The sequence below is a fragment of the Macadamia integrifolia genome, chromosome 8, assembly GCF_013358625.1.
Source record: "Macadamia integrifolia cultivar HAES 741 chromosome 8, SCU_Mint_v3, whole genome shotgun sequence".
Lineage (NCBI taxonomy): Eukaryota > Viridiplantae > Streptophyta > Magnoliopsida > Proteales > Proteaceae > Macadamia > Macadamia integrifolia.
The window spans coordinates 24,579,002-24,605,149 of record NC_056564.1 but is presented as its reverse complement, the minus strand read 5'-3'; the positions used below and the strand labels follow the sequence as shown (position 1 = coordinate 24,605,149).

Sequence of the window (26,148 nt, the reverse complement as noted above, 5' to 3'; positions counted from 1 at the left end):
ACACGCTCTCCACCCCTTCTCAAACCCCACCAAACAATTTGAAGTGTAAATCTTTCTAGAAATCCAAATTCCAGATACTTTCCAAGAAAAACAATTTTAAAAACTAGGTATTATCGTAATTATCTTGGAAAAGAAGCCCAATCTATAACAAATTTGAATGACGGGGAAAAAACAAAGACAAATCTATAGACTCCATCCTTCACCGCTTTCAAAATCCAACAACACAGAAATGATTTAAATTTTGGAAACTTTGGAGGCCCTACACATCAGAAGAAAGAGAGAGAAAACAAAAATAGGAAACTTTTAGAGAGACAGAGAGAGAGAGAGAGAGGGGGATGCAGCAGGGAAATAGCAGGGGAAGTAGCAGAGCAACGGCGGAAACAGAGTCTTCAATTGTGGAAACCCTTTTTGTCTGAACAAAACCCTAACCCTAAATGCCATATTTGCAGAGATTAAAGCCTAAGAAGCCATTAAACAAGCCTTCGAGTTGGCCGAGCTTCTGGTTCAAAGACAAAGCTCACAAGCATGTGGTTGTCAAGATGCAGTTGGATACTCTCAGTCTTAGCAAAACACCATCACCACTACCACCACTAGAACACACAGTCTCAGCAGAGTTGGAGAAGACATCTCCCCTAAAATCTTCTAAGGTTGACCTTACTGCTCTCTTAACCGACGAGCTTCTCCTCCGGATATTCTCCAAGCTTCCTGACTGCCAACGCAACCCTAATTCGCTCGTTTGTAAGCGATGGTTGAATCTCCAAGGTCGCCTGGTTCACTCTGTCAAGTTGCTAGACTGGGATTTCCTTATCTCAGGTCGGCTTCTTTCACGTTTCCCCAACCTCACTGATGTTGATCTTGTTGCTGCCTGTATTGACTCGCCTAGGAGTTCTGGAATTTTGTTGACCCATAAATTTTTATCGGTTCACCTTGATTCTGATTTCTGGCCTGAGTTTGTCCCTGAAAAGAATTTGCTACCACCGGCTTTGATTGATCGAGGGTTACGAGTTCTTGCACAGGGATTCCCTAATTTGCGGAAACTTGTCCTTAATGCTGCTACGGTTAGTGGGTTATCGAGTGTTGCCGAGGAGTGTCCGACTTTGCAGGAATTGGAGCTGCACCGTTGCACGGATCTCTCATTGCGTGGGATTTCCGCTTGCAAGAATCTCCAGATCCTGAAATTGATTGGGACTGTGGACGGTTTCTATAGTTCTGTTGTTTCAGATATCGGTTTAACGTTCTTAGCCAATGGTTGTAAGCGTGTTGTGAAGCTTGAGCTCAGTGGGTGTGAAGGGAGCTACGATGGAATAAAAGCTATTGGCCAATGCTGCCACATGCTGGAGGAGCTCACGCTGTGCGATCACAGGATGGATGGTGGGTGGATGGCGGCCTTGTCATTTTGTGGAAATTTAAAGACTTTGAGGCTTCAGTCGTGCAAGAGGATCGATCCGACACCAGGGCCTGTCGAACATTTGGGGTCTTTGCCGACTCTTGAACGTTTGCAGCTACAGAGGTGCCAACTGCGAGATCAGCAGAGTATGAAGTCATTGATGTTGGTATGTGATGCCGTCAGGGAGATGGTTTTTCAGGATTGTTGGGGTTTGGATAATGAGATGTTCACCTTTGCAAGCCATTGCAGGTACCCGTTTATCCATTTTCTGTGTCTTCCGATCTGTTGCTCTTTCACTCTTTCGAAGCTTTACATATGCTAAGAGAATGATTACCATGATATAATTTAGTTGTACAACCAAGAAGAAAATGGAAATTGAAAGCTTAATGTACAATTTTTGTAGTGTGTATATTTATATATATATATATATATATATTAATTTTTCGTCATGTAATGACAACATTTTATCTTGTAAGAAATTCAGTTGGCAAGAACAGATTAGAATGGTTTGGTTATCTAGATTTTATCCTCAGCACCTTAGTATTGCAATTCCTTTTGCCAAGGGATTGCGGCTTGTAAGTAAGCGCCTTGTAGAGGAAGGGATACACTCATGCTAAATGGTGTTAATCACCACCTTCATCATTGAATAACCTATGGTGTTAACTCCTTTTACTGTGGATCATGAAAATTTGTTCTTTGAATCACCAGGCAGAAATGTAGCCAATCAATTGGGTTGAGTTGGGAGACAAAAGAGAGGAAAGTGTGGGATAGAATGTTACCCTGTTGTGGTTTCTAAGTTTTACATTTTTTCTTTAAGAAAGTGGTTTCATTGATGTACTTTAGTTTTGCAATTGATGAGGAATGCTATTGATTTTGAATGTAAAGTTTTGGTCTGCATATTGAGTTCTCTCATGATATGACAGTACGTTTTCTTGCAAGAGTTACTTTGGATAATAGGGATATCAGATTTGCTGGGCTATCCTTTTTTTCCCTAATTTTAATCTTCAATAATTTAGTTATGCAGTTTCCTTTTATCATGGGGCTGCAAGCTTGTAAAGCGTAGGAATAATTTTACTCATGTTAAATGCCCTCTGTCTGACCAAAATCATCAAAGTATATACTTCATTGAATGTATATGTCTGGATGAAAAGGGTGGATGCATCAGGTTGACAGCTAGCATGCAGAAAACCTTTATCCTGGGATCATAAAAACTTTGTTATTTCAATCCATGGTGGAATGACTGAACAGAGTTTATGCACCGGCCACAAGTTGAGTAGTTGGGTAGAACATGAATGACAAGCCTGACATGAAGTTTTGAATTAGACTATGTATACCACTTTAGTAACCATAGATCCCCATGCTCAATGGCCTCTTCTAGTAGTCATGAACTCCTGCTGCTTATCTGATACAACTTGTTTTCAACTAAATAAAAAAGACAATGGAAGCCAGTCTCATAAGCCATATGTGTCATCAGAAACAGATTAATTTCTTAATTAGATCTTGGCTGCATTTATTTATTTTTAATCAGAAAAGGGTACTGAGAAGAAAATTAAGCTATTCCTCATAGCCATTTCTTGATTTGGCTAGTGATCCTACTCTTTTACTTTGGTACATCTTATAATTTGACATGGCTGTTCACACAGGCAACAAATAATTACAATGACTAAGAAAAATCCATGATGAATTTATTTATTTATATATATATATATATATATTTTAATATATAGTTTTGATGGGCGATTACTTTATTGACAGGAGGGTAAAGATTCTATCTTTGGAAGGATGCTCATTGCTAACCACAGATGGTCTAGAGTCGGTAATTCTTTCTTGGAAGGAACTTCAAAGGCTTAGAGTAGTTTCATGTAACAATATAAAGGACAGTGAAGTCACTCCTGCACTGTCAAGTTTGTTTTCAGTTCTAAAGGAGTTGAAATGGAGTCCAGATTCCCAGTCTCTTCTTTCATCTGGTCTCGCAGGGACTGGAGTGGGAAAGAGAAGGGGTAAAATTTTCAAGTGAGTATGACGATGAACTCAGCTACCTGATGTGGAGTATCTGAGCTTCTGTTGGATATGCACTCGTTTGAATCAATCAGCTACCGAAGTCATCCTAGCAACACTGTCAACAGCTGCAACCATTCTCGCACCAATTCAGATGGTTAACATGTTAACAGAGGATGACATGCTTCAATTTTTCCTTGCAGTGAGCCAGACAAAGGGAGCGAATCATTTCTTATTGAATGTTCATTTGAGTTTCAGTTCTCAATCTTAGATTACTCCATTGACCTATATGCCCTATACCTTTATGACTTTCATCTCTCATAAGCATCTTATTGCAATAAATTTAGGAATGTTAATCCCTTTCCGATTTAGTATATGAACCATCAACCATGTACCAGAAGGGGTTATGGGGTATCTTTGTACAACACTAGCTCATTTATAGAAAGCTTAACCTTTATGAACACCTGGATGTAGCCCTATATTCTGAATCTATACTGTAATGAGAAGAATAGATTGGGACACTTCTGTTGTGGATTATATTACCCTTAAAGGTGTTAAAAGAAATTGGTTTCATTTATCCTCATGGAAGGCAAATGTCGCCACTTATTGTCAATTGCAATTTTCTGCCTATTCTTCTTTTTTCTTTTACTAATAATCTAATTCTGAACCTATAGCCAAAGGCTCGCTTTCACCTCAAGGGTGGTTTATGATCAGCTAGCCGTTTTATGTGGTTGGGCCATGCATTTTTTTTGTGCACCTTAAATAATGGTGAAAGTTAAGTTAGCCTTTAGCTCGCCCTGTTCTGGCATGGCCTTACTAATACTTGGGGTGGAAGAACTTTCTTCTTTGCTCATGGACTAGATTCTAAATTTAGATTTTCTACGAAGAGCCACTCAAGTGGAATCTCTACCCATTTCACCCCTCTAACGTTCGTGTGAGATGGAGTGGAGATCCCACGTGGGGTAGGGAATTTGGACTCTTAGACTCTTTTACAAGGCATTTTCTTCGCTTGGTGAGTCACCCAAAAAGCATTGAGAAAGGTTGTAATCTGAGCACATGCTAAATTATGAGGATCATGATCAAGAGATGGATGGATATCATAGAAGAAATTCTAGCCACAAAAAATCAGGTCAACCATAGGTGCCTTTTCGCCCTGATCAATGCCTCATGAGCTACTCAACTAATGTAGCAAAGGGGAGGTGGGAAGGAGTAGGTGTGTATTGCGTATATCATGTGAGGGAGATGGGAGGAACATGTTGCAAAGGGGAGGTGGGAAGGAGTAGGTGTGTATTGCGTATATCATGTGAGGGAGATGGGAGGAACATGTTGTGTAAGGTGAAGCCTAGCAATGATATAAGGTATAAGATCAGACAGTCATAATATGGTTTCTACTTGGGCATGTCAAAAAAGGTTCTGTAGTATCTAGATGGTACATAACACTATGATATGGTTGGTGAAAAGAGAAATTTTGTGGACAAATAAACCCTAATTAAGATCCTTTGATTTACATGTTAAGTTTCAATTCAAGCAAAGGTGACCAAGTGACAAGAAAGTATTTAGAAATTCATTATCATAGAGTTTGCATTCAAGAGATTGACAGCGAAAAAAATACAAGAAAAGATGCTAATACATGAGTGGGTGTATTGTTGAATTAGAATATGAAATTTGATTCTAAAATCCTAATTAGGCATGCAGAGATTTTGAAGTGGATTCTGGTGAGAATGGATGATGGATGGCCTTGGAAGCTTTTCCAAATCCTATTATCTATCTCTCCACTAACTTGGAAGATGAATGTTGATGTAATTTGTAAGGATCCTTTATTAACTTTTATAGAGCTTGTAGAGTTGCTCACAAATATTCAGAACCAGGCCTTGCTTGCAAAGTTTGGGTGGCAGTTGATCACAAATGGTGAGTCTCTTTGGGCTGAGCTTTTAAAAGTATTTACTCTCCACATGAGGAAATTTTATGTGCCCAAGTGAGGGGTAGACCTTCTGGGCATGGAGTAGCATCTTGCATGGGAGGCAGTTGTTTCAGAAGGGTTTGCTCTAGATTGTGGGCAATGGCCAGTCTATTCATATTTGGGAGGACCCCTGGATTCCATCTCTAGAAAGATTTAGACTCCACCTTCTGAGACCACCAAATTGTCCACTTTGTAAAGTTTCAAAGCTTATTGATGAGCCGGCTAAGTGGGATTTGATGAAGCTGAGATCCTTTTTCTTCCATTCGAGATTGAATGTATTGTGTAAATTCCTATTAGTTCTGAGGGGAGACATGATAGGATGTGTTGGGGTCCCACTCCAAATGGAAATTTCTCGGTCAAGTCAGCTTACAGGTTGGGAGCCCAACAATCTCAGTGTTCATCCAAATCAACTGCAATAGCACTTGGGACTCCAAAAGAGGAGTGGAAAATTATTTGGAATTCTAAAATCCCACCAACAGTGCAATCGTTTATTTGGAAAGCTTGTCTTGGTGCTTGGGGATCCTCACAAATCTAAAGAGGAGGTGTGTTGTTGATTCTAATATTTGTAAAGGATGTGGTATTCAATCCAAAATGGTGGAGTATGCTCTATTGGAGTGTCCTTTGGCAAAGCAAATGTGGTTTGCTTCCCCTGTCTCCTTGAGAGTTGATGCCCACCCTGACATATCTTTGTCGGAGTGGATCCTGAAGTGGGGCACCCTCCTAGTGTTACCAAGAGAAATAACATATTTTCTTTGCCTCCCATGCAATGATTATGTAGGAGATTTGGCAAATAAGGAATGAGCAATGCTTTAGTGTCTCCATCCTGCCCTTCTATTTTTGGATGACTTCAATTATAAGGTCAATTAATGAATTAGTGTCATTGATTCTTGATTCTCCCCAGGCAACAAGCTTGAGATCTTATGGTCATCTAGTTCCACCCCTCTCAAGGGGTTCCTTCTCCATCTTCTCGGATGCGACAAGTAGCGCGAGACCGAAAGCCCTTGGGATTGGTTGTGTTATCCTTGATCATGATAAGCAAATTAGATTGATTGCATCCGATCATTTGGCTCTTGCTCCAACGGTGGTGGGTGAGGCCCTTGCTATTCGGATGGCACTCTATTATGCTAGGCATCTTGGAATCTGTCTTCTCGGATTGCCTTACCCTTGTCAAGTGCTTTGTTCCTTCTCCCTCCCCTCCTCTTTCCTCCATTTTGTGCATTGATGGGGATACTTTTCTGCTGAAATCCTCTCTTACTCTAATTTTGTATGTGTCAGTAGGACTGAGAACAAGATAGCCCATGCTATTGCCAAGTGGGTTGTTTCCTACCCTCATAGTTTCTCTTGTGAGCCTCCATGTCCGGAGAATCTGTTAAGCCTTATTGCCCTTTTTGGCTCGTAGTAAATAGAATTTTATTAATATAAAAGTTGCTCACAATTCTATTAAGAAATAAGAAAAGGACTTCGTATGTGGTAGATGTAAATATTCATGACTTTATTGTTCTGTAATGTATTCTTTTGTTTCTTCATTAAAAAAAAAAAAAAAAATTAATAATAAAATGCAAGGCTTCTTTAAGGTTGGCATCTAAAAATAAACAAAAAAGATTCGCCAAAAGGGTATTTCAAGCCGGTGGGCAACTCGGCCTTTTTTTTTTTTTTTTTTTTTCTTGGAGTTGCCCATATGTGGGAACCTAAGATAAAGAGATGAGCAACTTGAGCCAAGTTCGATCAAATACCGACCAATTCGAATCAAATCGATGGTGACAGACGCGAATCACAAGGCCACTTTGACGAGGTACTCAACTTCTCCTCTTATTGCCGTTGGATTGGAATAATTCTAAAGATGGTTCAACCGTTGACACTTATTCTAATCCCCAACTATAAAAGTCTCATCAGGATCACTAGATTAGCCCAAGAAAATTTTACTCACGCACAAGACAACCGGAGGGGGGGAGATGATAATAAGGGGGGAGAAGGCATGTGATTGGAATTGATCCATATACCATAAATTTGGCGTCTATTCTACCGGTAGAAATTGCAATCTAAGGGCCTATTGATAACGTTTCTTCTATTTCTATTTCAAGAAACGGTAGAAACATAAATTTCAGTTTCTAGATATAGAAACGGAATTGAAGGTGTTTGATAAGTCATGTTTTTAGAAGTCGATAATAACCAGTGAAAAATTGGCCACAAGTCGTTTCCAGAAAAAACAAAATAAGTTGAACTTGTTTCACCTAGGTCATTTCTTGAACCATAAATAAGTAGAATTTTCTATTTATATTTCTGAAAATAAGTGAAACGAAACAGTTTTATCAAACGTTTTTTGCTCTATTTCTGTTGTTTCTAGAAACAGAAACGACAGAAACGCGTTTCTTGAAATGTTATCAAACGGGCCCTTAGATTCCCACTCCACAACCGACGCGTTAAATGGAGATATCTGACGTGGACTCCACCCAAAGAAAAAGCATATGCATATCGCGTGGGTCCATTGTTCTTGCATGAACGTCACGTGTCCTTCCCGGTTAGATCCTCTAAAGTGGAACATCAATTTCTTAATTCAATTAACTGTTAAGGGTTTCTGACTGACGTACAGAGAAAAAGGAAGAAGAAGAAGAAGAAGAAGAAGAAGAAAAAGAAGGATGAAGAAGGGGAAAGGAGTGGCAATAGCACCGAATCCTTCAGGCAACGAAGAAGAGTCAAACGAGAGTGAGCTCTCCTTGCCCGCTGGGAGACCTCCTGCTCGAAATGCTTCTTCCAAATACGATTTTGTCAAGGTATTTAATCTCTCTACTTTCGTTCTCTTTTTCCTTTACTTCCATTGAAATTTTTGTGCAAAATCATTTCACAAATTGTAGTTTTTTTGGATTCATGAATGGAGATTTGGGTTTTGTTGGTGATCAGGTAAAGGTATGGTTGGGTGATAATGCGGATCACTACTATGTTCTGTCCAGATTTCTCCTTAGTAGAATGTTGACTGTCACTAAGGTAGAGATAGCCTTCAATTATATCCTTTTAAGAAATTTTTAATACCTTGGTATTCGCTCATCTAGCTTTTTCAATATATTTTCTCTTCACTTGTTGAGACTGGAGAGACAATACCTTTCTGCTATCGGTCTGGGAGTGATTGACCTTGAATTGTTCGTTTCAGATCCCTAATCATGTAGCCATTAAAATTGCTCTGGAATTAAAAAAGCTGCTTATAGACAACAGCCTTTTGGACGTGTAAATCTCTCTCCCTGCCCTTTTTGCTTACAAATTTTGTGGCAATCTTCATGTTATACTTATTGAAGACCTAAACATCACTTGTATGATGATTCTGCAGTTCCCAATCAGATTTGGAAGCTAACCTGTTTAAGGTATTTGCAAGTCAAGGTGCTGCATCTTTTAGTTTTCTTATTTTTTTAGTTTTCGATTTTTATTTTTTATTTTTCCTAATATCTTCTCTTGTAGTAAGCTAGTATTGAAGTTGAAATTTTTATTCTCAAAATTGCAATATTAATATTCTAACTGCTAGTGCATAAGGCTTGAGACCATAAATCTCTCTTGCATACATGTTCATGCTTGGAGATCACAATGCAGTTTTACTGTCTAGGGTAGCTGGATGTGCTCTTCATGATATTCTATATCATAATTTGATGGATAGGGAGTTTAACTGCTTAGTGCTTTCTTATTAGGTCTCCCTTATTTGAATTATATGTTTTTTTAAATTGAAATTACACAAGTGTGTTCAGCTAAACAACAAGTCTACTTATGTCATTTTAGGTCATCCCTTGTCCTTTTAACACTTTCAACTTGCACTTCATTGCTCCTCTATTTTCTGGTCTTCTTTGCAACTGACCAACCATATTACGGAACCCTTATCTTGTCACCGACTGGTGCCACACCTGGATTTTGTCAGATGATGCATTTGTGATCCTATCCTTCCTAGTCTTGCTATTCATTCATCTCGACATCCTTTTCTCAGTTCCATAGATTTTATGTACTTGTGGTTTCTTCCTTACCTGACATACTGGTCCATCTTCTAACATCTAGTCATTCACCCTTCAGTTTTCACCAAATGCATCAATAACACAACACTAAAGAAACATGCCTGCACCTTTTTTTCTGTTTTATTATTTACTCTTACCCACTTCTAATAACTGGCAATATCATCTCTCTAAATAATGATGATTCAACCTAGAAAGCAAAAAATTCTCTCTTCAGTATCTCTTTCTTCCTGTTTTTTATGTTTTCCCTAAATAAACTCTATATGTTCTGCTTTAGTGTGACTTAACTTTGAATTTAGGCACCCTTGTGATTCCAACTTGATACTTACCTCCACTCTACCCTTGTCAATCAAAACTACCATTGGCAACAACTTACTCCCTACTTCATGGTGTACATGGTCAATACTTCTCCCATGTGAATGGATTGTAAAATTGAACAGTCCATAATTTAGTGAAATGGTAAGGAAACTTCTGTAAGTTCTTGAATTCAGGAAGTGGTTGCACAAAACTTATGGAACAGTCCATAATTTAGTGAAATGGTAAGGAAACTTCTGTAAATTCTTGAATTCAGGAAGTGGTTGCACAAAACTTATGGGGCTCTATTTGCAGCTTATGGAGCGACGGGGATATGGGCAAGAATACATTAACCGTTTTAATATGATGACCAGGTCAGTGGGATTTTCAGGATTCAATCTTGTCTTTTCAGATTACATGTTGTCTCCATGATGTAACTCCAGGCTCCTAAGTTATGTCCTCTTACTTTTCTGGATAAAGATATATAATCTATGTATTACGATGCTCTGTTTGCTAATGCTGTTCTCCATGTGACTTATTTCAGATTTCACCACCAAAGAGTACCATTGGTGATCCTTGTGTGTGGAACTGCTTGTGTTGGGAAGTCAACCATTGCCACCCAGCTTGCACAAAGGCTAAACTTGCCTAATGTTTTACAGGTTAACCTGTTTGGCATCTCACTGTTGACTTTCTTTTTCTGAAATTATTTGAACTTTGTTCAAGTTACAGTAACCCCTCTGATATTTTATGTGCTTGATGTTGCAGACAGATATGGTATATGAATTGCTACGGACATCAACAGAGTATGTGACGTGAACTTACTGATGTCTTCTGTTATTCTTTTTTCATGTACATTTGCAATAAGTTGCAATAAGAGTGATTTACAGTGTGACATGTGAAAATGTGGATATGAAGTATTGACATGAATAAAGATTCTTCCTTCCTTTCTAAAAAATTTGGAACATGAGCATGGGTTGAAAATATATCTTGTATGGTTATAATCATCAGATTTTTATTTTGGAGTTACTTTCTCTTGCTTTTCATCCCCTTGAACATATATAATAATCCTTGTTTACAGTTTGAAATCCAATGCATTTTACTCATGGTAATTGTGCTTAACCTCTTAGTCCTTTTGTTTTTCTGTAGCATGGTAAACTTGCTTTTGATTTACTATGTACCGGATCTTATACATCATCATATTCTATGCAGTGCACCGTTGGTATCTACTCCTGTATGGGCACGTGACTTCAACTCGCCTGAGGAACTCATTACTGAATTTTGTAGGGAATGCAGGATTGTTCGTAAAGGTAGCCTTATTACTGTAATTTTTGTTAACTGTAAGATTTTCCAGTACTATTCAGTATGCTCACAAACCTTGCTCATGTGTGCTCTGCTTATTCAGAGCACTGTGTGCTGGGCCTGAACAATTGGATGGTTCTCACCATCTTTCCTGAACAACTGACCCTGGATTGTAATGATCTGAGTCCAATAACTGTTTAATGTCAGTAGATTGTCTGGTTTAAAATGTTAGGACTATTCCAACCATCCAGTGTGAATGTTTAGCAAATGGACCATATCCGCAATTTAAATTATGTTTATAGATATTGCATTAATCACATATTGAAACAGAGTGGGGCCCAAGAACTACTCATCAAGGTGCAGCTTCCCCAACCTCTGAACATGCCCTGGTGTTATAAAAAATTCCTTTCATATGGTATAGTTTTTCCAATTGTCTTTATTTTATCCATCAAAGTCATTTGTACCTGATGGTTGAATCGTCTGACACCTTCTACCGGTCTAGAGTGGTTGGTTGCAGTCTGTTAGAAACATTGTTCATACTTAAATGGCGAAGTTTATCACTGGATAAATTTTGTGTTCTGTTTCAGAAACATTCATGACACGATTGTATTCTTAATAGGTTTGGCTGGTGATTTGAAGAAGGCAATGAAAGATGGAAAACCTATTATAATTGAGGTATGGTTAGTAATTTAGTAGTTGTTATTTGGAGGTGCTTACATTGTATCATAACCTCATTAGTTCACATTTAGCACCATTTTGGTTTTCCATTCCTCAGTTTTCAATCTGTTCTTTTTATTTCATATGATTGTCTATCCAACCCAAGTCCCCCACCCCACCCCCCAAAATAAATAAATAAGTAAACTTAAGGTTCTATATGTTATTATCGTAGTACATACAATTGGTTGCATTTATTTTGAACTAGTTAGCCTAGACTGGTTTCAGTATAACATGAGCATTTATAGGATTATTTCATAGATTTGCTAGATTACTTTACATCAATCATAGTTTTCACGGCACCAAGGCGAACCAAGGCGGTGGAGGGTTGTCTAAAAGCTTAGGCGAGAAGGCGCCCGCCTTAAGGCGAACGATGCGACCAAGTGTTATTTTTATTTTCCCTATATTCTAACATTATTTAGTAAGCTATATATACCGTGTATTATAAAAAATCAAAATTAAGCAACATCAAGTCATTAAAAATCAACATTTAGCCATATTAAATCATAAAAAATTAACATTATGGTATATTAACTTATAAAAAATCAACATTTAGATAAATGCTCTTGTTCTATAATAAGTTTGACTGGTCAAATGATTTTATTTTTACATGAGACTTTTTGTATTAGTTATAACATAAAACTAGATTTCCAACAAGTCTAGGATTACATAAATCTGAGTTGTAACGACAAAGTTAGGCTCCAGTCAAACTTATTTTCAAGTGCGCGAATGCTGTTAAAATCGCCTAAATGAAAATAATTTTATGGATATCAAAACAAAAGATTATTTTACCGAGCTTTTGGTTTTTAGCAATGCTTTGACATGATAGAATTTATAAAATTTTCATAATTGAGAAAAACCCCATCATTTAAAAGTTGAAAATCGCTCCTATAACCAAAATCCAGTTTTTGTTCTTGGATTGAGGGGTTGCCTTTTTATCCTTTTGGAATTTGATTTTTAAACTATTTTTATTGGATTCAAATAGGGGGTATTTACTTATTTATGAATAATATCTTAAGTAAGCTTGAACAGTACAACAAGGTGACTGTCGCCTATGCCCTAGGCAAACCTCCTGGATGACTAGGCGTCACCTTGACAACTATGCATCCAATACCCAATAAACAAGCTTGAAATCTATGGTATATGCTTAATATTTTTTTCTTCTATCTTTTCTTTGTTTCTTCCCCTAATGGCATCGGGGAAATTCGAGAACAAATGATTCCACTGACAAAGCTACCATGAAGGATAAGCTTTTATCTTTTTCCTTGTCTATAGAGGGGGAAAACAAGAAAAGGGAAAAGGATTATGCATTTATATAGTTAGTTGAAAGCTAATCTGCTGATTGAATGCTGCTGATATTCCTTTTCATCCTATTAGTTCACTTTTATTGATGGAGCTGAGGCATGTTTAAAATTCCACTAGATTACTCATTAAACTCTGTGCATTATATATTGGCTTCTTTGCTTTTGTATTGTGAGTAAAGGTTTTTAAGTCATCAACAGATGAACTCATTTTTTCCAAGTATGGCAGGGAATACATTTGGATCCAAGTATTTATTTAATGGATGGCGAGAATAGAGTATCAAACAAAGTTCCTAGGGAAAAAGAAGAGACAAAACCTGCTTCTGTTAGCAAAGAGGGTGATATTGCAACAGAGAAGGAATACAATTCAAAAAGTACTTATGGAAGTAACAACTGCTATCCTGGAAATGTGAGCCAAGAATTAGCTGTATCTACTGATCAGGTGACAGAAGTTTCAGAGTGTCTACAATCTCTCAACTTAGCAGGAAAACCTCCTGAGAACCAAGGTAATATGTCACTTTAGATAACAATGACATTTTATATTGCTTTTCCATTTTCTTTTTTTAGTTCTTGATGTTGGAAATTAGTTAAAAGAGTCTGCAAATTAGAATAGTATGCTCCAATCGTGCAGGTGAAAGTTCTAAAGATCCCGAGATAAAGGCCAATCATTCTACAAAGAAAGAGAAGTCTGCCCCTGAGCCTGTAGTTATACCTATTGTTCTGAGGATGGCTGAGTTTGATCACAAGGTATATCTAATTTCCTGTTCCTTATTTTCTAGCTTTTTTTCTTCGTAGCTTACTTTGCTATCTTAATCATCATTTCTGTAATATATTGTTCCGTAACAATTTGATCTTCTGCATGCTGAAGTTGTGTTTGAAAATGAAGTAGGATATTTATTACAGACAGAAAGAGAGGTGGCGAGCCATTTATACTGTATCAGAGCTGTATATTTGATCTTTCCTAGGGTGACATAACAGCATCAACATTTGTATTTCCACCTAGGTGTTTTGTTCAAATTTTGACTTCATTGATAGAATGAACAATTGTTATATTTTCTTCTTCCCCACTAATTTGTGTGATGTTTTGTTTTACTAATTTTTTTTGTTTATATTTACTCTTTTTTTTTTTAAGTACCAATTGAAAACCTCTAAGTTAATCAAGGTTTCAAAAATTGGGGATCAGATTGGATGGATTGCCTGATCCATCGTGGTCACCTATAATAGCAACCAATATCTCTGATCTTCAGAAATTGGGCCTGGTTGTTCATTCCATATAGAGATCAGCGGTCACCAATCTGGTCTCCAGTACCAGTTTTTAAATCCTTTAACATAATATAAGTTGCCAAACCAACAGAGTTAGCCAGTTTGTTTGCTCGTTTCCCTACAAATGTATTTATTAGTATTTGTTACTCAACAAAGCTTGAGAATCTTGGGCCTTGCCTGACCCATACTCCAGTGGCTTGGGCTGAGGTCTGGGCCGGGGCCTAGCATAACCCCCTTATACCCTTAGCCTGATCTGGCCAGACTACTTGATCCTTAATTTTATATATCATCTCTTAGTGCTTTAATAATTGTTATACATTTTGTGACAATTGCATCTCACCTCAAGTGATGTGAGCACTGCAGATGAAAAAGTGATGTACTGAATTATTGACGTTCTTGTGTCTTGGTTGTCTATGCTGATTGAGTTTAAAGGATATGCTCATTTCGTTGCCCTGGAAGAATATAATACAGCTATTCAGGATGGTCTCACAAATGTGATTGTTGATAGCTTTCTCCAAGTTATCCTTTGTGCTTAGCGCCAATCTTTGACAATTAACATATTACTCATTTGGGAAAAAGGAAAAATTAAAATGTGATTCGAGGTTAAAAGAAATCATGTAAATTTGGTGAAATTTCATTCCTTTGCAATAAACTGTATTCACATGGTAAAGTCTGACCCAAACTCAATTCTTATTGGTTTTTTATTCTACCATGATTTGGCAATTTACCACAGTACACAATGTCTTTGTGAGTTCCAGGCTGAAGCTAACTTTCCAAAGAAGGGTTCCCTCCATTCTGTCTTACATTACTTATGCTTTACGTGGTTCTTTTCTTTTCATATTACTGCCTGGTTTCATATGGGACAGGCAAATTCTTTTGCAACTTTTGCCCCGCCTGTTAACTTATTTTCCCTCATTGCAGGCTTTACTAGAGGAATGGATTTCTACCAGGACATTTGGTGATAATTGTCTATCCCAGGTACCATGGATGAGGCCTCAATAATTGTTAGAAGATCAGAATTTATGAATCAGATCGAATTCCATGTAGCTTTTCCACTATGTTAACTTCTTCAGAGGCCAGCATGTAGTTTTAGCATTTGATTGCTGGCTACTGTTTTGCTGTCTGTATGAAGTTGGTAACTTTCCTGGGCAGTTTCTGGAAGAAAAATTTATAGTTAAAAGATCATGAATACATGAATATTTGGGACGCATTGGGGCATCTAAGCTTTTCCCTTTTTGATAAATAAAATGGAATTCAATTAAATGAGCCCCAAGCTATAGAATGAAGTATCATACGATACAGTATGGAGTCATAAAAGACATAATCCAAAAATGAAGACCGCTATGATCTGATATGAGAGATTTGGCCCAAGAAAAATAAGTAGGAAATTTCTTCCTTCAATAGAACTTGATATACCGTGCATCAAGAATGATTTATCAACATGCTGAACAGACCAGATGACAATTCAGTTGTAACAATGTAGGGAAAATGGAAATTGACCATGCTTGTAATGGCTGGGGCAATTCAGTTGGCATCGTGGGCACCCATTTTCCCCGAAAGTACCAAAATGCTTCAGTATATCTATAGTATATAGAGGTCAAATGCAATTTTTTGCAGATCCTGTCAGTCCAAGGAGGGTTTGTTGATATACGTGATACTTACACTGGATTTTGACCAAAATTCCCAACATATGGACAGTAGAATGAAGTTGAAATTAGACCTGATCAAAATTATGTTGATTCAGGAAGTGACCCTCGACATGCCAAACACAATGAAGGGGTTGATCTTGCTATCATCAGAAGGTTCCCTATTCGGTAGACTTACCTTCAGTTAGGATTCTGTCTGCTTTCAGAGGGAAAGAGAATGTGGCGTAAACCCTGTTTGATATCTCTTGAGCATCTGATTTCTAGCTTGCATCCCTATTTTTATTTAGTAAACTATTTTCAAAATGGAAAAAAAAAAAAAAAAAAGGAGGGGGTGGGGAATTGATGCCATTTATTTCAATAGATCAAATGCTCAATTCTCAGAAACTCTCTCTCTTCATTTTTTTTTTTGGGCGGCTTAAATGCCAGAAAATATTTCTATAGCATGAATTTAAGCCAGCATATAAATGATTATTAAATAACATGGGTTCCTTTAGCTCTATTAGTTAGAGTTTACATGGGAACGAGGAGTTATTTACTTGACTGTTGTGTCATTGAAAGACCTTGAAGTGGGGCAAAGGAGATGCAACTTATCAATTTTACTTGGCTTAGTCTTTTCACATGCTGTGTGATTTCTTGACAGTACTACAAAGTAATTATAGCTTTCTTTTTCATTAATCTGGTTTTATGGACAATAAGATAAGAGGGGAAAAAAAAAACCCCCCATTTCTCTCCTGTGTAAGAGTCAGAGAAAGGACTTGCACCACCACTCATTGAAACCTCCATGATAATTGTTCTTACTGTTTTACTTGATACAGTCAAGGTCAAACATGATGATTTGATAGGTCTTGTGATTCAAGTCATGGGTATTGCCTGATGTATGGTAGTGGACAAATAAATTAGGATTCTTATCCTTTGTACATAGGTTTCAGATTGTTAAGTTAATTTGGATTTGAATGGATTGGAATCATGAATTAAATTGTAATATTTAATTGACCTAAGGGTACTGAAAAGTGAACATTATCCAAAATATAGGTCCCCTGTGTTCTTCACATATGACTAGATGTTGTCACACCTTGGTAAGGATGTCTACTTCTGTTGGTGACCTTGGTGCAGACTCCCTTTTGCCATACTCACGGGATCATTGTTCTAAATGATGGAACAGAATGGTCAGTATCGGTCGGATTGGAACGGTATTGACCAATCCCTGATCATGACCCTTTCCGATCCCTTTTGGCATGTATGGTCCAAGGGTAAAATAATGAAAAAAAAAATTAAAACAGGGGTAGATCTGTCTGATATGAACCGATCCAGACTGTTCCGGAGCGGTATCGGAATGGTTTTGGCCTTGACCGTTCCCGTGTTTTAGAACCTTGCATGGGATACATGCAGAGGGTTTGGGATCTGGGCCTAAACATTTGATGTGTTCCGTTGGGGGCCTTCTTGGTGAAGAAGTTGGTGCTAAAAGATATCCTTTCTTAGCCAATCAATGGTGGGTCTAGATTGTTCTGAATGTGTTCCGCATTTGGAATCTGAGCAGTGGTAGGACGTGCTGGTGTCCTGCATATTTCCTTTATTAACATTGGATTGTTAGTTGTTTGACTCTTCTAAACTATGCAGGTTAGTGTTATTTCATTAGATGGGCTATACATTAAATCACTATTTTCTCTTTCATTTTAGCAGGATCAAGATAAGCTTATTGACAACCTAAAAACTATTCAAGATTACCTCCGCTCTTTTGATTCACAGGTATGTGCATTCGTGCTGCACCTTTAGTTTTGCATACATAATTAAGTAGTATTGTCTGTGATTATCAGATTGATATCAACATGAATCTAACCCGGTGTCAAACTTAATTAATGGTTGTGAGTCAAGACATTATGTTAACCTATAAGTTAATAGAAGCCTTAATGTAGTGACTTAAGTCTAGAAGACAATAATGGTTTAAAAACTGCTGCTAAGGTGTTTCAGCATGTATCAGTGTCATTAAGGTATGCCAACTGAATTTTACCTTGTAAGTCTCATCATTATTCACGTTGAAGGGGTTTCGTAAACTTTCAAGCCTAGTGTTACGTCCAAAAACTCAGTATTCCCTTGATGGTTGTCAGAACTTGATTCCTGTCACTTGCAACAAATTTCTAGTGGGAAGGATCAAATATATGTGCAAAAAAGAAACCAGAACTGATAGAGATTAATATAAATTTAAAAGAGTTAACGCAAATCCAAAAATCTCCTTTTTTGTTCTCTGGATACACTTGCATGCTTCTATTTTTAGGGGGGGGGGGGAGTGAAACCAAAATTACATGGAGCATCAGACCTTAAAAAAAGAGCAACCCAGTGCACGAGACTCCAGCTACTGCAGGGTTAGGGAGGGGCAAATGTACACAACCCTAACCCCCTGCTTCTCAGTAGAGGCTGTTTCCAAGTTTTAAGCCTGTGACCGACATTTTGCAATAGTGCAACTTAGCATCAGACCTTGGTTTATGAAATAGAACTTTCATAGATGTAAATTTGTGGTTGATGAATTATTAATGTCCATATGAGCTGCTTCAGCAAACAATGTAGAGTATCGGTCTTATGATGCCCAAGCAAATACTCTTTAGTCTTTAGTTAGAATGGCATGGTTGCTAATTTTATTCTTACAATTGCTATTGATGGTATATAGTATGCATCTCATAATGGGAAAATGTTAAAAGACACAAGCACTATCTGTCGGAAGTGCCTGGGAGTCATTGATGAAGATGGACCCTAGTCCACAATATCCCAGCTGTCTACATGCTTGTGACAGACATGAGAACATGTTGCCAGCATTCCCTTCCCCACTCCCAAAAAAAAAAAAATTATGATATGGAGAATGTAGATGAAAGTATTGATGTGGTACATTGCATAGAGTACATGCATGCTGGTTAATATCATTTCTCCCCTTGCCAATGTGAACAATCTTATTCATTTCAGAATCAAATATTCGAAAGTCTCACCGTAATTTTTGCAATTCATCTCAGTTTTAACTGTTAATGACTACTGTATGCATAAGCCATGCAAAGTTTTCCAAGTTGTTGTGTTGGGGCAGTTGACAATTATGAAAGATGAGGTAAATGTTATTAACATCCATATTTCTTTGTTTTTCTCTTGGAATAGGGTCTGACAGTTGTCAATATTTCAGCAACAACATTCCCCCAGACATTGGATTGGCTGCACGGGCACCTTCTTCAGGTATAATTGGCCAACAAATTGGTGTTCTAAAAATCTGGACTGTTTTGAATTGATCTTTCCATCCTTTTCTTATCCAGATGAAATAGATGGTCCCATCCAAACTGATCAAAGTACAGTCTTGCGCAGTTATGTGTTCATAAAAGAAAAACACTATGCATCTAGGGAAAATAATTGAAGAAAACTATACAACAAGGACACCTATTTGCCATTTTCTAGCCATTTCCACACATGTCAAACATGACGGCACACTTGTCAACACTACTAAGCACTTAATTATTTTCCTCCTTCAAAAAGTAAAAAAGTGTATGAGAGAGAGAGGGAGAGAGAGGTAATTACGTGCTAGGGAAAAACATATTTATCTAAATAACATATTAGAGTTTAAAGCAAATACATCTTCGTTACCCTTTGCATCAATCTTCTCCATGAATGTGGTCCAAGCACTTCAGACTAGTGCTTGAATTCAAAAGATCAGACAAATTTGCAGACTCTTTAGTTTCTAAAAAAACACATTTAAACATTCACAATTAAATTGGCAAACGCCTTAACCAGAAAAGATTGAATGTGTTCTATATTCATTTACCTATGATGTAGTTAAAGATTCTGATGGTGACCATTAATGGCTTGTGCTTGGTATTTCTTATCTGATTCATTAGTGTTGCTACTGCTATTATTACTAATTGTTGTTATTATTTTATTATTATTACATTTTTCACCTTGTATTTTACCAATAAGCGAGCAAGAATTTCATTAAATAAAAGGATCCCATTCAATTACATCCATTCTTTGCTTTCTTCATCACTTAAAATTGTTCAAGCATGAAAGCTGAAACTTTTATGCTAGAGCAGTGACAGAGAAGGGGAGAAGAAAGATACGAGGAAAAACAGGATATAAACTAGAAAGATCCAGCATGAGATATGTGATTACTTTTTTCAGGGGGTTCTGGTAAGAGACTGAACTTACATATGGTCTTAACTTAGAATTTAACCCAGGTTACCTCAGCAAAGAAAATGGGCCGGGAATGATGAGTTTTTAACATTTATCTTCTGAGTACTCTATTTAGTCACATTTAAGACAGCACAGCATCCATCCTTGTTTTCTTTAATAACCACTAATTTGTAGATATATTTGTAAACTCCATTAGAATGAGTTATCAGCGTTGATACCACGATCCTTGTCCTTTGGAAATAGTGAAGTCTCCAATGAAAAGGCTGGCACCCCTAGCCTTTGAATTCTTTCTATAATCTTCTCCTCGTTATCAAAGGAGTTAAGGAAACATGTGACCCCTATGGCCCTGTAGTACTGCATGCAATTCCACTCTAATCTCCGCCATCAATTGGAATTGAGAATGCATTTGCAGATGGTCCTTGTACAATCCTTAAGATGCTACCTATATCAATGGAGCCATCGTTGAAATAAATCCTCTTAATGTTAACTCAATATAGCCCATTTTTTGGCGGATTGCGCAATAGTCCAGAATCCAAAAAGTGAGGCTTGATTGGGCAACGCTTCAATTCTTCAGATTACAATCTCACAACCAGGGATTACTAACATTGTTTTGAAGGGGAAAATGGCTTATTAGTTTTAATAAGTGATTGAGAATCTTGAATCATTTGCTGATACCATGAATTGAACTTGAAAAACTTCTTTTTGGGGGGTTTCCTAGAGTTGCTTCTCTATAGCCAATGCATTCAATCACTAACACAAATTATCAATGTCTTGAAATGCTTGTGCAGTGGATTGGTGGTTTCCCTTTGTTTGTCCGCTTAGATTATCTATTTTTTGTTACATGAGAACTTACTCTGATGTTCTATACACCACAGTGTATTGAACGAGGTATTTCATCTGAGTCCACTTAACCTCGGAGGAGACAGGATTCAAATTAGGCAGATGGAAGCCAAAGCTGTGTCAGGTATCATTCTATAGTCTGGATCCTACAAAGATTTAGTGTCTCACATGCTGTATCTGATACTTTCCAGTATACTTAGGAAAGGAAAAAGTCATTAATCATCAAAGGGATTAAGGGAATAAGTTCTGATAGTTTGGAGCAAGCTTGTGATTCTGTGGAAACATAACTTCTTTTTCTTGCCATAGGTGGTTTTGTCCTTTGTTTTTCCATTTTTTTTTTTTTTTTTTTTTTGGGGGGGTGGGTGGGGGGGTGGTGTGGGGTGGGGGAATGAGATGAAAAGTTGAAGATAATGATGGGGAAATGGTTTCTGTGGGGGAACGTGGCCCCTGCGCCCAGACACATGGGGGCGAAATGATCTCCCCGTCCCTCATGAAATGTGAAATGATTCCCCTATTGATGCTAACTCGTGCTCTCCCGTGCACGAGGCCACACTCACCACAGGAATTACTTCCCAATAATGATTTAACAGATTGGTAATCATAAATAAAATAAAAGGAGTAAAATGCTCTACTGTTTTGTGCAAATTGCATTTTCTCAGATGGCCTGCTTTGTAAGTATTATATAACAGACTTAAACGAACAAATAATAACAATAAATATATAATAGGAATTACATGATTTTAGGGTAATTTGGCGGAAAACATATCCGTGTGGTGGTGCAGGTGGGTGATGACATGGAGGTTAGTTGTTGGATGTTGAAGGATAAAAAGTCAGAAGGTGGACCCATAAATGATCATGTGCCACAATTCTGTTTATACAGCCTCTGTGGGATGAAGACTGTACCAGGAGAGGTAAGAATCCCTGTTATTGCAAGGCGTTGTCCCTGCGGTTCCACTGCACAATGCCATTTTCAAAGCCACAACAACCATGAACTGTAACTGAGAAACCTGGAATTAACTATCAGCTGCTCCGTTTGAGGAATCAAACCCATCAAACTTGGTCCAACATGAAGAAAACTCAGTTGTACATTGTATTATTCAGGAGCGATTGTAAATGGTGTGCTTGCGATCTGATTTCTGGGAATGATAATATAAAATTATGGGCAAGCTCCTCTTCTCTTGTAGCTTAGTTAACATTTGTAAACATATACAGGGCATTCTATTTATTTGGTATCCATTGTGGGATTTGATTGAAGCAAGTAGCTTCCATGATCCTTAGCATGACTAGAAGCAAGTAATTCTGCACACCAGTAATACACAGAATTCATTTCAAAAATTGAACTCCACCTAACGCTGGATGAACTGACTTTAGGTTACAAATGTAACATCGCCATTATATCTCCCCATCCCATGAGGTAAAACAAGGCCATTTTATCTTTTCATCAAGGCCCCGGGGCTTCAATGGAACTTCGAAAGCATTACCTCTTAAGCCCCACTTGTAAGAGGGATTACATTATATACAATGGCCACTACCTCCACAAAGCCTTGGATTGGAGTTGAATAATCCATTTTAGGTAGCTTATGGTTGAATAACCTTGGAAGACCAAGATCAAGGTTTAAAAGCTTAAGATCAGACGCAGGATCAGCCTTTGGATTCCGATTTAAATGTATCAGAATTGATCGAATTCGATCAATACACTAGAAAATAGAATTCGGAAGAAGCAAAAATTTTCGTTGACTTTTTTTTATATAATATTTTATTACGAACTTGTAGATCTTGCTACAAGTAGTGAGTTTGATTAATTTTTTTCTGTTTTATTGACTAAATGAAGGAAGACAGAAAAAATGAAAATCAAAAAGCACTAGTGGCTGATTCCAAAATAGGTTGTAGGAATCAACATTTATTGGAATCAGAGTCAGCTGACTTCCACCAATTTCGATCCAATTCTGAAACAATGTGGAGATTGATTGTGCATGTGCTTGTGATGATGGATCATTTTATGTCGCAGCCTCTAGATATTTATTAATCAAGTTAAACTGTTAACCATAAGGCAACTAGCAAATATGTTTAGGGAAAATTTTCCATCACCAGATTGAAGGGTTCACCAACAAATCTGAAGTCATCATTATTTCTTGATGTCAAAGTCTAAAATGTTTTTCACTATTCTTTGACATTTGTCCAAGCACAATGATGAAAATAGGTGAATAAAATTTTCCTTCGTTGTGGTTTAAGGAAAACTAGGTCCAAGATTTAAAGTTATCATTGAATAGCTGTATTCTTTATTGGGGAAGTGCTGCGAGGGTATATGGAGCACGCAAGGAAGCACCCATAGAAGAGTCATGTTCTCTTCCATTAGGGGCAGGCCGATCATTTTGTCTCCCCTCCCCCGCCATGTCTAGGAACAGAGGCCGCATTCCCCCATAGAAAACATTTTCCCTTCGATCAATATATGTGCCAAACACAACAACATGCAACCGTAAAGACTCGAACTTGGAATTTGTTGTTCAATGGTGACGCAGTGCAAATGCTAATTAACCGACGAAATGAATGGTCTGATTAGTAAGGTAACATGATACGATCTACCACATGTGGTTTCTGTCATTCCCATCCCGAATCTACCTGGTATACATTTTTATCGTGTAATATCATCAAAAGGATCTGGGATTCAAGACCTCTCGGTTTGAGAATAGAGTCTTTCTCTGCTTTTAATTTTCAGCAACTTATAATGTATTTGTTTAATTCCAATTGATTGCAGTAAAGGTTTTTTCAGGATCTTTATCATCATTTGCTATTTTATTTGAAAACATAGGAATGGGATTGCCTTTTCAAATGCAAAGCCAAACCCGATCAGTATCCTGAGGAATGCAAGATATTGATGTTTGAATAAAGCAAACCCTAACCAAGGACATCCCCCTCTCCCGAGACCCAAGCTTCCCAACCCATACACAAATCACGACATTCTTTTCCGTTCAAATGTTTCTGACACAACTTCAGTCATGAAAGGATGGGCTGACTGTTTATTCCATCAAAATACTTACTTCTCCTTTATGACCAATTATGTGCTGACAAGAGATCATACTGAGGCAAGCACAAGGGCTCTACTATTTGAACTAACGTAAGTTAGGGAGCTAGGATGGCGTGTGGAGGAGATTTGGAGTGGCGTTAGCAATTTAGAACCTTTTTGGGACCTTAGGACTAAGGGTCTGTTTCGTATCGTTTCTGTTTCAAAAACGCCGTTTCGTATCAAAAACGAAAATTTCAGTTTCTGTGTCAAAACGCAGTTTTTAAACAAAAAAATGATGTTTCAAAATTTCAGATTTTTGTCGGGAAATTTTTTTTTTTTTTTTATAAAATAGAACGAAACTGGGAAGACTGAACTCCAAAATGGAGTTCCGTCTAACCTCGTTTTTTCAGTTTTTTTTTTTCACTTTTTGTTCCAAAAAAACAGAAACGGACCATAAGTGCACCAAACAGAAGATTCCATTTTTTTGTTCCAATAGAACGAAAAAACTCCAGTAACGTTTTTTTAGAATGATACCAAACGGAGCCTAAATCGTGGTCTTTGAGCGTTTCACCTATGAATTTTTATGTACAGTTTAATCCTAACCCTTTTTTGTTTAAGCTCAAACCTACCAAAGAATTGGTACTTCCTGTCAAAAACTTAGCCCAAATCTCGTTTTCTACTAAGTCTGTAATTAATTGTGATCCCCAGAACAAACACTTATCTAATATATTTTGAACATGTTGAAATGTTTGACTACAGGGTCAATTTATAATCGAAATCAAAAATCAAAACCGACTTTTTTTAAATCAGACCAAATCAAACTGAAGTAAATTAGTTCGGTTTGGTTTTGACTTCATGACTAAAATATTTTCAGTTCCGGTATAATTATATTCCTTTTCACTATTTCAATCAATGTGGAAAATACCAAGATTCTAAAACCCAGGAACGGTTATAGGATCAGTCAAAACTGATACCATTCCAAATTCTAATATTGATGTGGATCACCCTGAATTGGATCATAAATGTATTTTAAAAGATCAGTTTTTATTATAATTTTACCCATAAACCATACATGAGTTTTGAGATTGAAAAAGTCTAGATTATGGATCAATCAAGGCCAATATCAATCCAAACCAGCCGCTACTGACCATTCCGATCCAAGTTTTAAAATCATGAATGATAGATACTATTATTTTTCTGCACCTGTGACTGAACAAAGTTACAACCCATATGTACTCTACCACCTTCGGACTCAGGAAGACTTGATCCTTACTTTTTTATGTTTGATAAATGTTTGGTTCATCATGACTCAATTTTTTTTTTTTTTTTTTTTGCCCTTTTTGGGTTAATGAAGATGTAAAAAATTGGCCGAAACACCTAACGTAGGACTTCACATAAAACCCAATAAGAAACTAGTATGAAACCAAATCAAACTGAATCGATTCGATTTTGTTTTCTAAAATGCATTCCTATTATCGGTTCAATTTTGATTTTTACATTTTATACCTTAAACCGTTTTTACATTTCATACCTTAAACTGAACCGATTGACAGCCTTATGGTTGATGCATCACACCGCCAGAAATAGAAATAAGATATACAACATAGGCTCTTTGATATGTTTTCTTTTTGTATTTATTTTCTTTTTTTTTAGAAATTATTTATGATAATAAATTATGGACCACAAATAGTATCCATTCAGTTACTATTTATAAAATAGGTTTCAGTTTTCACATTTAACTTTGAGCTTTGGGCTTTGAGCGAGAGATCTGATAGGATGCGAGGGTTTTTATTGGAAAAATATAAAATATGCTGAAGTTATCTATTTACCATTGAATTTAAACAGTTTAGCACACACGCTCATTTACGATAATAAAAATCAACATAAATGATTTGTTACCACAAATCACAAGAGAGTAATTTATGATTTATGATTTATTCTAATTTATTATAATTAGAAATAAATTCTATACATTATATCAAACACTTGTAAACATAAAAATAAGTCAAATGAATACAAATAGAAATCAAACCAAAGAGAGCCTTAGTAACTATGACCCCACAACATAAGAGGAGATAATAGAAAATTGGATCACTCGTGGAATGTCTAAAGTGTATATCACCTAATCACCTCTCCAAGTTGTGTTATCCACAACAGTTTTTTGCGGAAAATGGGCGAAGGATTCCAATTCTGTGAATAAATAGCAAATACCCCACTTAAAATCTCCCTATTGGCTGGTTGATTTCAACTTTGATTGCTAAGAATTCATTAGATCTAGACTACTATAGACTTCCAACTCATGAG

At 37.1% G+C, this 26,148-nt stretch overlaps 2 protein-coding genes across 4 annotated transcripts; both read left to right on the top strand.

The window, feature by feature from the left end:
- The first annotated feature begins 246 nt into the window (after positions 1–246).
- Positions 247–3,906, top strand: LOC122085481 (F-box protein At5g51370-like). 2 transcript variants are annotated; one of them, XM_042653936.1, is made up of 3 exons: positions 247–1,636; positions 3,143–3,203; positions 3,364–3,906. In XM_042653936.1, exons 1-3 carry the CDS (start codon positions 435–437, stop codon positions 3,442–3,444), a joined length of 1,344 nt encoding a protein of 447 aa, XP_042509870.1. In that variant the 5' UTR covers positions 247–434; the 3' UTR covers positions 3,445–3,906. The 2 variants fall into 2 exon arrangements, with proteins under 2 accessions (XP_042509870.1, XP_042509869.1); XM_042653935.1 differs by having other exon boundaries at positions 249–1,636; positions 3,143–3,906.
- Positions 3,907–7,920: 4,014 nt separating this feature from the next.
- On the top strand, positions 7,921–22,094 carry LOC122087179. 2 transcript variants are annotated; one of them, XM_042656222.1, is made up of 16 exons: positions 7,921–8,116; positions 8,244–8,327; positions 8,491–8,564; positions 8,665–8,698; positions 9,938–9,996; positions 10,167–10,281; positions 10,388–10,425; positions 10,832–10,929; positions 11,541–11,596; positions 13,166–13,442; positions 13,568–13,683; positions 15,121–15,177; positions 17,526–17,591; positions 18,981–19,055; positions 20,876–20,964; positions 21,623–22,094. In XM_042656222.1, exons 1-15 carry the CDS (start codon positions 7,982–7,984, stop codon positions 20,909–20,911), a joined length of 1,320 nt encoding a protein of 439 aa, XP_042512156.1. In that variant the 5' UTR covers positions 7,921–7,981; the 3' UTR covers positions 20,912–20,964; positions 21,623–22,094. The 2 variants fall into 2 exon arrangements, with proteins under 2 accessions (XP_042512156.1, XP_042512155.1); XM_042656221.1 differs by having other exon boundaries at positions 17,523–17,591.
- The last annotated feature ends 4,054 nt before the right edge of the window (positions 22,095–26,148 follow it).